At 46.1% G+C, this 12,872-nt stretch overlaps 1 protein-coding gene across 1 annotated transcript; it reads right to left on the reverse strand.

Moving 5' to 3' along the window:
* Positions 1-226: 226 nt before the first annotated feature.
* On the reverse strand, positions 227-4,646 carry htr5ab (5-hydroxytryptamine (serotonin) receptor 5A-b; the record flags this gene model as incomplete). The annotated part of the gene is made up of 2 exons (XM_080020581.1): positions 227-559; positions 3,939-4,646. 2 exons carry the CDS (start codon positions 4,644-4,646, stop codon positions 227-229), a joined length of 1,041 nt encoding a protein of 346 aa, XP_079876707.1.
* Between the last annotated feature and the right edge of the window lie 8,226 nt (positions 4,647-12,872).

Raw genomic sequence — 12,872 nt, forward strand, 5'->3', positions numbered from 1 at the left:
TTAAAAAGTTTTCCAAACCACCTTCACCTGCTGCAGAACCATTCTGCTCGTTGGCTCTCATAGTGAAAAAAACTGTGTATACTCCATTTTGAGGTGCATTTTGGGTCATTTGTGGGAGGATATGTAGTTTATTTAAAGCGGGAAATGAAAGTGGAATCCCATATCACATTTTTGTCATGGGTTTTGGAACGGGCTCCAAAATCCACTGGGCGGAGCGTGAGTTCCCTCAGCGCTGGCGGGAGAAGAGGTTCTTCAGCGCGTTGTTGTAGTTCTTGTTGAAGGCGGTGTAGATGAGCGGGTTGAAGAAGGAGTTGGAGTAGCCCAGCCACAGGAAGATGCTCTTCCAGATGGGAGGGATGTCGCAGGAGCACAGCGGCGTCACCAGCTCGGCGATGAAGAAGGGGATCCAGCAGAGGACGAAGACGCCGATCAGGATGCCCACCATCATGGCCGCCTTCTTCTCCTTCTGCTCCCGCCACGTGTCGCCGTCCGTCTGGAAGGTGACGGTGGCGTGGCGCACGGTGAAGGCCATCTGGGGCTGCTGGGAGGCCTCCTTCACCTGCGAAGACAAAGGAGGGGTCAACAAGCCTTTTGACGCAATAAATGGATCGATACTCAACAACAGGGGCGTTGGATCGGAAGGGAGCAGCGGAATTAGGAAACAGCCTCAGGTGCGGGAACCTGCCAACATTCATCCGCCTCCGTGTTCAGATCAGAGCTGGTGAAGCCAGAGAGCTATTTACACTTAATGAACAATCTCAGCCAATCTGCTGGAGGGCAGAGGGCTCCGCCGCCCCCACCCCGAAAAAAAACCAACATGCGTTTTGTGCCCTGCGTGAAGAAGGCGAGGAAGGTCCGGGGGCTCGGCCGAGCGGCAGGTCAACGTGTAATGAGCATGAAGCCGATGCATCTCCCGAGGGAGTTAGAAGCAGCGGACGGTGGTGACGGGGGTGACGGTGCTGCAAGGGTTAATGGAGGAGACGGAGGAATCTGAGTGTTGAATATTTACAGGATTTCATGTTTCAAGGACTCCTCCGCTCTCGGTAAGAAGCTGTTAAGGAGGATCCACCGTGGCTCAGGTCGTGGTGAAGAAGAAGAAGAGGAAGAGGAAGAGGAAGAAGAGGAAGAAGAGGAAGGAACTCTCCTTAAGCTTCTCTTCCAGTGAATTTCTATTCTCCTCAGCTGTATTTGTAACAATAGGCCGACGCAGAAAAACACGAGAGGCTTGAGATCGATGCTGTTCTCTGTGTGGGTGGATCCGCCCACGCTGCGCTCCCAGTCGCTGGCGTGCACGCACCGCCCAGAAGCTGCGGGAACCACAACGTGCACGCACCAACACACCAACACGCCGTGCGCACACCAGCACACCAACACACCAACACACCAACACACCAACACAACAACACGCCGTGTGCACACCAACACACCAACACACCAACACATCAACACACCAACACACCAACACACCAACACAACAACACACCAACACACCAACACAACAACACGCTGTGCGCACACCAGCACACCAACACACCAACACACCAACACAGCAACACACCAACAGACCAACACACCAGCACACCAACACACCAACACACCAACACAGCAACACACCAACACACCAGCACACCAGCACACCAACACACCAACACAACAACACACCAACAACCAACACAACAACACAACAACACAACAGCACGCCGTGCGCACACCAACACATCAACACACCAACACAGCAACACACCAACACAGCAACACAGCAACACACCAACACACCAACACAGCAACACACCAACACAACAACACACCGTGCGCACACCAACACAGCAACACACCAACACACCAACACAACAACACAACAACACGCCTTGTGCACACCAACACACCAACACACCAACACATCAACACACCAACACACCAACACGCCGTGCGCACACCAGCACACCAATACAGCAACACAACAACACACCAACACAACAACACACCAACACAGCAACACACCAACACAGCAACACACCAACACAGCAACACAGCAACACACCGACACAGCAACACAGCAACACACCACCACACCAACACACCAACACACCAACACACCAACACACCAACACACCAACACAACAACACACCAACACACCAACACACCAACACACCAACACAACAACACACCAACACAACAACACAACAACACGCCGTGCGCACACCAACACACCAACACACCAACACACCAACACACCAACATACCAACACACCAACACAACAACACACCAGCACACCAACCCAACACACCATGCACGTACCAACACAGTGAGTATACACACCAACACGCCAACACAAAACACACCGTCAACACACCGTGCACGTACCAACACAGTGTGTACACACACCAACACACCCACACACCGTGCACATACCAACACAATGTCTACACACCAACACACCATGCACGTACCAACACACTGTGTACACACACCGACACACTAACACACTGTGCACGTACCAACACAGAGTGTACACACCAACATACCACCGTGCACGTCTCAACACACTGTGTACACACTAGCACAACACACCATGCACGTACCAACACACTGTGTACACACAGCAACACACCACTGTGCATGTACGAACACACTGCGTACAGACACAAACAAACCAACACACCGTGCATGTACCAACACACTATGCACACACCAACACACCGTGTACACACACTGACACACCAACACACCATGCACGTACCAACACACTGTGCACACACCAACACACCAACACACAACTGTCCATGTACCAGCACACTCTGTACACACACCAACACACCAACACACGGTGCACACACCAACACAGCAACACAGCACACCATGCACGTACCAACACACTGGGCACACACCAACCTAACACTGTGCACGTACCAACACACCAACACACCAACACACCAACACACCGTGCACACACCAACACACCATGCACACACCAACACACAATGCACACACCAACATACCAACACACCAACACACCAACACAACAACACACCAACACACAACACAAAAACACACCAACACAAAAACACACCATGCATGAACCAACACACCAGCACACCAACACACTGTGCACATACCAACACACCAACACACCAACACACCAACACACCGGGCACCAAGTGCTGCTCCAACCCTGATGCTTATTTCACCTCAGAATTCCAAGGTTCGGGCGTTTTTAACGGTGCACTTTTATCTTATTTAAAAAAATCAAATAAAAAGCTCTAAAACCTGAAGAGAACCTTCTACCAGACATCGCAGGAATCCTGTGGCGATAGATTAATCGATGAAAGGATGTTCTCAGCACTCAGGCTGATCTGAGGGCTGTAATTCATGGTCCCCGCCCGCGCAGCGTCAGGGCTCGGGAACGTCTTCATCTTTATCACCGAATTGCGTCGGGGGATGTTTCCTATTCAGAGCCAGGCGGCGTCTCCGAAGCCGCCAGTGTTGATGAAGAGGGGAACGAGCCTCAAATTGCACGGGCGACATTATTCCTGATTGAAGGTTTGATGAGGTTTCTGAATAGATCTGTCACGGCTGTCTGCTGATTACGAGAATCCACCAAAAGCTTAAAAAGTGCAACGGGCTGTGGCTTCGATACAGGGGCTCGTATTTTTAGCCTTCCACCGTCTGCCCACACACATTAAAAAGCTGGTGGCAATGAGAGAGATGGCTCCATTTAGCTCTCTGCGTGCTCCTTCTCACAATAATTGTCCTAGGGTGATGGCAGCCAGAGCCATCTGAAGGCTCGTCTCAACAAATAACACTTGAGGCCCAAACAGACTGAACACAGGACACAGTTTTGATTCATGGCACAGCAGACAGATAAAGTACAATGGTTACACAAATTCTAGCCCATGTTCTTTGCCGTGTCGGTCGCTACGCGAGTACCTCTATCACCTGAGCCATGGGCGTGATGGTGTTTGTCTTGCGAGAGCCGATGCGGAACTTGGCGGCCTTGTAGATCTTCCAGTAGACGAAGAGCACCACGCAGAGCGGGAGGTAGAATGCTCCGAAGGTGGAGAAGATGGTGTAGGACGGCTCCTGGCTCACCTGGCACTTCATGCCCTCCGTGTAGGTCTCCCCCCAGCCGAACAGCGGCGACAGGGAGATGATGGAGGAGAGCATCCAGGTCAGCGCGATCATCACGTTGGAGATCTTCTTGCGCGTCTTGAGCGTGTACTCCAGGTGCCGGGTGATGGACCAGTAGCGGTCGAGCGCGATGGCCGTCACGTTCCAGATGCTGGCGGTGCAGCAGAGCACGTCGAAGGAGATCCAGACGTGGCAGAGCACGCGGCCCAGCTTCCACAGCCTCCCGTTCAGCTCGTGCACCAGGCTGAGCGGCATCACCAAGGCGGCGACCATCACGTCGGAGATGGCCATGGAGGCCACCAGGTTGTGGGGCACGCGGTGGAAGGTTCGCACCCGCAGGATGGTCACTAGGACCAGCAGGTTCCACACGAAGGTGGCCACCACCAGCATGGCCAGCAGGGTGAGGGTCAGCACGCTGAACACGCTGAAAGGCCGATAGATGTTCCCCCCCAGCCCGGGACCCTCCTCCGGTACGCTGGCGTTGGCCGGAAGGACGCTGGCGTTGGGGAAGGTCATGGCCGCTGCACGGCCTCACTGTCTGATGGAAAACCGGGCAGGAGAAGGCTGACGGGCTGGAGATCTCAAAGCACACAGGAGGAACATACTAGAGAGAGACAGAGAGAGAGGGAGAGAAAGAGAGAGAGAGAGAGAGAGAGAGAGGGAGAGAAGGAGAGCATTTAGAGTTGAAGGATGAAAAAGGTTGGACTATTGTTCAGGACTTCCAATTCATTTTAGACCTTCCGGTTGGTGAAAAAAATTGTGAATTTTGTGATAAATTGCACACCAGCCAGTAGCACTGCAGCCGTGAAAAAATAAAGAAATGAAACAGGGGTAGAACTTGGCCCTGGATGTGAGCGGCAGCGATTCTCCGGGAGGCTGCTGCTCCAGAGCGTCACTACAACTGCAAGGAGGGAGAGAAAGTCATGAATTCCTGTCCAAGAATGTGTGTGTATTATGTATTCTAACAAACCGTTATTAATTCTATTTATAGGGGTTATATGATTAATGGAAATACCAATTGAGCGTCTACTTACGGAACATGGGGCCTTGCAGCAGGATTTAAATTAATATGAATATTAATTAACTCCCTTTTATAATTTTATGGCTGAGTGTTGGACGCTCCCTTGTGTGGGAAACGCTTTGCTCAATGACCAGACGGGGGTTGTACAGCAACCGGTGTGACACACACGCGCGCACACACACACACACACGCATGCGCACACACACACACACACACACACACACACACACACAGACACACACACACTCTCCCTCTTCAAATTGAGCAGTTATCTCGGGGGTTAAGCCAATTTCCTGAACCATATTTCTGCGGCGGCACCAGATGGTCGCTGGTTGAGTTCAGAACCGCCTTCTCAACGTCCTTCTATCCTCTCTCTCCCCCCTCACTCTCCCTCTCCCTCTGTCTCTCCCTCTCCCTCTCACCTGCTCCGTCGGGTGGTGTTTATGCCTCCACTAACTCCGCGGGACGTCCTCCTCCGCGACGGTTCCCATTCATCTGCCGTAATTTGTTTCTAATTGACTTTGGTTCAAATCAAATAATCAATACGGTCACTTCAGCTTCCGTCTGGATTGTGACAGAACAACGAGGTGGTGCTGGCGAAGCATGTATGGGAGCTCAGGTGGAGCAGAGGGTGTAGACAGTAGTGGTGTGGCAGAGGGTGGAGGCAGTATATGCAGAGTACACCTTTCTCTTTATCTGCACCCTCAGCACTCCCACCCTCCAGCTTCATTTCCACTGAAATATGAATGATAAAACGAGCACCACCTCCCTCTAAAAACTACACCCACATAATGAGTGCTACACCCTCCTATCTGAATAAAGGTGGAGATCCTCAGTCAAGCACTAGTCAGTCGTCAACTGATTGGTCGGGGAAAAGAATGGTCAAGGTGTTAAATTAAGATTTCCTCCAGCACTTTGTTATCCAGAAGCTCTGATCAGGCGTCCATTAACCACTGAGAGATGGGAAATGTGGACGGAGGGGGCGGAGAACGAGGGGGCGGAGTGAGGGGAGGACAGAGGACGATGGGGACGGAGGACGGACTGAGGGGGATGGAGGATGAGGGGGATGGGGGCGAGGGGACGGAGGACGAGGGGACGGAGGACGAGGGGACAGACGATGGGGACGGAGGCGAGGGGATGGACTGAGGGGGATGGAGGAGGATGGGGATGGCAGACGATTGGGACGGAGACAGAGGGGATGGACTGCGAGAGGGACGGAGGTTGAGGAGAAACAGAAAAAAAGACGTTTGGTGAATACATATGTAATCTGTGTTTACGGTAGAGAGACGTCTGGCCGTAAAACGGGGTCAGACCTGGCAACCCAGAGGTCAGGCTGCGTGAGACGTTTTGGATTTAATACAATTCTAAAAAATACAGGGGAAACACCTTTATGCGACCTGTTCTTCACCTTTATTTTACTTTATTTTTTTGTTCTGTCCATTTTTGTTCATTTCACGTATTATTGTTGTTGTTATTCCTATCATTATTTTTATTCATTCATTTATTCATTTCGTTATTGTCTTAATTTCTTTTCCTGTAATGTCGAGAGATGATTTGTGAGAGCGCTTGTCATGCCAATAAAGCAAATTTTAATTTAATTGAGACAGACAGACAGACGGACAGACAGACAGACAGACAGACAGACAGACAGACAGAAAGACAGACAGATATATAGAGAGACAGACAGACAGACATACATACAGAGAGACAGACAGACAGACAGTAAGGCGGACGGCCAGACCGACAGCCCGAGAGATGGAGAGACTGTTTTAATCAACTTTAGAAAGTAAGAAATGTTGTGAGTTGTGAATAAATAGGAAATAAACGTTGTCTGGAGGCTAATTATCAACTTTTATATTTCTGTTATTTAAACACTTGAGATATATTTTTGTTGTTATATTATTATTATTATTATTATTATTATTACATCTGTATACATATATTAATATAACCTTATGCATAACCCTATGTACAGCATATATTGTACAGCATATATATATATATATATATATATATATATATATATATATATATATATATTTAAATAGAGAGAGGAAGAGAGGTGGGGGGGGGTGTTAAGAGTTTAATGAATGTATTTGTCAAATGAGAAAACCCCCAAATCCAATCCTGTTTTTGCTCTAAATGAAAGGAGATAAGGAGTTATGTCCATAACATACATATAAAAAACAGGATTGGATTTTGGGATTTTCTCATTTGGCAAATACATTAATTCAACTCTTAACACCCCCCCTCTCTCCTCCTCCCTCTCTCTCTCTCTCTCTCTCTCTCTCTCTCTCTCTCCATTTTCCAGCATATTATCCTCCACAGCCGGAGGTGAAAATCATTTGACAACTCAGTTTCTCTTTAATTTCTCCACACACACAGAGCGTGGCCATGTGTGAACTGACGACCTTGTTTCCTCCGGGACGCAGAGTTAGACAACTGGACCGACACTTATTTCCTGTTGAAACGATGGACGATGACAACATGAGAGATGAGAGGATGAGGTACAGCAACACAATGTCAGAGTCAATAAGCCGATGGTATTTCCCGGAATCTGTCAGCTTCTTTCTGAACCAGGGTCATTAAATTCTACACTGATTGATAATCTTCACTAATCACTAATCTGCTGATGAACTTGAATCTATTTCTGATCTCTCACCTGGAACCTGCAGCTGGTTTCTTATCACTGCAGCCAAAAGAAAAAGTATTTTCCAAGGATCCTCATGTTCAGAACAACTCACCCACAGTGTCAGGGGGAATGCGCTCCAGATGATCTGCTGGTTCCACTGGTTCCAGTCAGAAGATCCACAGTGAGGAGAAGATCCACAGAGATGCTCCACCAGTGATGCTCCATCTCACTCTGCCTCCCTGCCGCTACACCTCAGAGCAGAGGGCTCCAGGGTTGCCAGATGTGTTTTTATCACCAAATTTAGCAACTTTGTGAAAGCCGGCGCATCTTTTCTGGTAGAGTTTGGCATCAACGCAGAGATAAGGAATGACATTGATGGAGTGATATAAGATAACATGATATTCTAATGATATTATATTGTATGTTATGATGTAATGCTGTTTAATGTAATGAAATGTAATATAATGTGAATGCAAGATAATATAACTGTAATAGAGTATAATAAATTATAATATAATTTAATTTAGGCATTGTTAATGACTATAAGATAGATAGATAGATAGATAGATAGGTAGATAGAAAAGTTAGATAGATACTTTATTCACCCCGAGCAGCTCTCATAAACTCAATAATACAAACATAATATCAGGCTATATATGGAACATTTGGAAAATATACAATTCCCCATACCCAATAATTTTTTTTAATTAAATAAAAATCTGCCAATACCTAGACTCAAGATTCAAGATTTAAGATTCAAGATTCAAGATTCAAGAGGTTTATTTGCCCCATATAACCCATACTTCATACATATTTACAGTGAAACGCACTACTATAATATAATGTGATACAATATAATATGATACAATATAATATAATATAATACAATATAATATAATATAATATAATATAATATAATATAATATAATATAATATAATATAATATAATATAATATAATACAATATAATATAATATAATATAATATAATGTAATATAATATAATATAATATAATATAATATAAAATAATGTGATACAATATAATATAATATAATATAATATAATATAATATAATATAATATAATATAATATAATATAATATAATACAATATAATATAATATAATATAATATAATATAAAATAATGTGATACAATATAATATAACTTAATATAATATAATATAATATAATATAATATAATATAATATAATATAATATAATATAATATAATATATTATAAGGTCTTCTAATCAACCAGTAGTTTTCATGTTTTCATTCCAGATAGCTTAAATACTTACCGTGTAAATAAATTGCTGTACTTTAAAGCTGATTTTGTTCAGTGATCTGGCAACCCTTTTAGGACTGAACCAAACTGCCATGAAGGGGGGGATTCAGAACGGGCTGCACTCTGCATCGTCAATACACAATGTGTATCAGGTGTTTTTGTTTTTTTTATCAACACCGAAAACAAATCACTTATGGAATTACCATTCATAATATAGTTCTAGATAATATAATGAATAAGTTATTTCTATTTCTATGTATATGGAGATGGAACCCATCCTGCCTGCTTCTGCAGAGGTGCTCGCAGGAGGATCGGAACCTTTCTGTTTCTTATTATTATGTCTGATTGTTCCCCACAATCAAAGTCAAATCAAATTTTCTCTCTCTGTAAATGGATTAATTCCCCCTGATTGTCCTGGATATGAAAGCTCCCTTGTAACGGTGAGAGAAATGACATTCCCACGGGGAGAGGCTTCAGATTTTGAGGAGCCACGTTGAAACAGGTTTTTTATTCAGAGGAAAACAAGGGAAAATTCCATCCAGGTCGCATGTTGATTCTAATATTAGGTTTGTTGGAGTTGCTTCACGCACAGCTGGAGGGAGCTGTCCGTGGTGCTGGAGGGAGCTGTCCGTGGTGCTGGAGGGAGCTGTCCGTGGTGCTGGAGGGAGCTGTCCGTGGTGCTGGAGGGAGCTGTCCGTGGTGCTGGAGGGAGCTGTCCGTGGTGCTGGAGGGAGCTGTCCGTGGTGCTGGAGGGAGCTGTCCGTGGTGCTGGAGGGAGCTGTCGACTTTGACCACATTGGCCATACAGCACCTATTTTCCATCCAGTTCTTATTAAAGCAAGGACGCCTCCACCTTTGCAAGGTTGAACTTTATCATCCTATTGACAATAAAACAGCATGGACGCAGATGCTGCTGGTTATGAAACTCTTGTAAATACGTCCAGTCACAACACTGTAAAGATAGTAATAAAAATTGGATTAAAAAACATATATATATATATATATAAACACATGCAACACCTGAGTAAGTACGGGATATAAACAACATGAGGTGAAATGAAGCCAATATTAAAACAATTATCAAAATGAGCTACTATCAGGAAAAAGATCAGTAATGTAAAATGTGACTGACTATTCAACGACTAGTAAAGTATGAATCAGTTTGACAGTGGTTTGCCCTTCAAAATCAAACATCAGGTATTTCAAAATGATGAACTGATCTGCTGAATAAACCATGACGTGAAGCTGGTCTTGACTCCTTCTCCTTCCATCACTTCATGCTGTTCCTTTCTTGTTTACTTGTTTAAGTTAAAAGGAATATCTATAGATAGATGTTCTATACATTCTATACTATACACACATATATACACGTATTTATGTATACACATATACATATTTATGTATATGTATATATATTTTTTTCTATATACATATATATACATAGACATATATGCACACACACACACACACACACACACACACACAAACACGAACACAAAAATATATAATAAATAGTAGTTAATAATATCATAATTATAGGCTTACGTTATTGCCTTTTTGGTTTACACTATATTTAGTATTTATAATCAGGTTTACTGTTCATTACCAAATCTTTACTGTTCATTGTTTATCTTTTCATTTATTTTTCATTTGTATTATTAACCTTTTAGGTTTATTGTAAATAGTAAATTGATCCATCCTTTCTCGTGTTGAGGTTTATGCACGCTTTTTCTCTGAAATTCTGAGACCCTGAATTTTTTTTTTACTGTTATCGGGAAAACTATGAAATGGTTAAACCTGATTCCAGATCTACCTCACCCTGAGGGTCGGAACCTGCAGTGACGTGAACCCGGACCCAGAGAGCTCTCCCTGGGCCCCGCTGTCTGGGGCTGAGCAGGATCAGAGAGAGCTCTGTTCCTTCACGAGGCCCGAGTGCACGTTGCAGCTCGCAGTGCGTGCAGCCTGCGGTCCGGTCCGGGTCATGGAACCAGGGTTTGTTCCACCCGCCGGCCGATGTCTGGGTCAAAGCTAGAAACCCGGAGCTCGCTGGGAAACACGCAGATTTAGCCGAACGCTGAGAGAAAAGTGAAAGCCCGCGGACATGTTCCTCCTCAGGACGTCGTTCCTCCACTGATCATTTCAGATGAAATGGAAAAGAACAGTTTGCTCAATCTAAGCCAACATACATAATGTGTACTTTATTTAGCATTTCTGCAGTTCATATGGTTCTACAAACAGGATGTTCAGTCTGATCCAGTCCAGTTAATCCACTGCAGAGACTCTCCTCCTTCCCTCCAAGACAAGGGGGACACGTCTTCCACTTCACCCCGGGGAGGGAGAGGAGTTCTGCCCTGGACCACCAGGGTCTGATTGGACCATTAGAGGGGGTCAGGGTGCCAGGGTCCATTAGATCCAACAGGGGGAGATGAGTGTCTGAGTGAGTCACCCTCTGAGGATCTGTCTGTCTGTCTGTCTGTCTGTGTGTACACATAGAGGTAGAAAGATAAAAAAAATAGAAAAACCACGCCACTTTTCTTAATGACGCATTTCTGCACCTTGTCCTGACTATCGACCGACTGCCACCACCCACTAGTTACTCTAGTGCTACGTCATGTTAACTTGTGTTGATAGTTGTGTGTATATGTTATTTCTTATCACATTTTTATCTGTATCACTTTCTCTCGCCTGGATTTCCATCCAGGGATGAATAAAGTCTTATCTTGTCTAAAACAGATGGACACATAGAGGAAGAGAGGACACACTCTACAGGCACAAATGTGATGATTAAACCTGGAGGATGTTTCACCTCGAGTGCGACGAGGTGTCGGAGTAGCAGGAGGTGAGGAGGATGGATGGGGGACGGATGGAGGATTGGATAAGGAGGGAGGGAGGACGGATGGATGATGGGGGAGGATGGATGAGGAGGGATGGAGGATGGATAGAGGATGAATGGATTGGTGGGTGGATGGAGGATGGATGGAGGATGGATGGAGTATGGATGGACGATGGATGGATGTAGGAAGGATGAAGGATAGATGGATGTAGGATGGCTGGAGGATGGAAGGATGATGGGGGGAGGATGGATGGAGGATGGATAGAGGATGGATTGCGCTCCGGGAACGGAGGAACAACCAGACATCACATCCCTCAGTGTAATGGAACAACAAGAGCCGTTGCCGTGGAGCCGCTGGGGAAGGTGGATGAACCGGTGAAACACGGCCGTGCGCCTGAGCGCAACCAGCGCTCCGTCACCGCTTCCTGGGAAGGGGAGGAGAACGTCAAGCGCCCGTCACAGAGTCTATCCCGCTGCGCCGGCTTCACGCGTCGCAGTGGACCCGGGCCTCGTCGCCGGCGCCACCGCCACGCCGGTAGAGCCCTTCGCAGCCCGGCCGCCGCTCGAATGTGAGCGGGACGTTCACCCCGGCACCACATTGGGCCCTCATTGGCCGCAATAAAACAAAAAATGCCCCGCGACATGGGAGTCGTTGGGCCTCAACTTGTGATGTTGCGATTGGAGCGTCTCCTCCCTGCTCATGTCCGTGGGAATATTTCATTTTTGGGCTCGGAAGCCGAGGCGGCGCCTGCAGCGTGTGGACTGCACCTTTTCCAACTCGCCCTGGGAAAACGGTTCTTGAATAATTGAAGCAACGACTTCAACAATGAAATTATCTGAGCTCATTTAATTGTATTTTTTTTCGCCAAGGAATTTTTAATTGACGTAGTTAATGGGTCGTCAAAAACACATTTTCGTGTTTCGTCTCCTGCCTGAAGTGCTCCCTCGGTGCCGCCCGGCTAACAGCCCGCGG

Source organism: Zeus faber (genome assembly GCF_960531495.2).
Source record: "Zeus faber genome assembly, chromosome: 19".
In the NCBI taxonomy this organism is placed as follows: domain Eukaryota; kingdom Metazoa; phylum Chordata; class Actinopteri; order Zeiformes; family Zeidae; genus Zeus; species Zeus faber.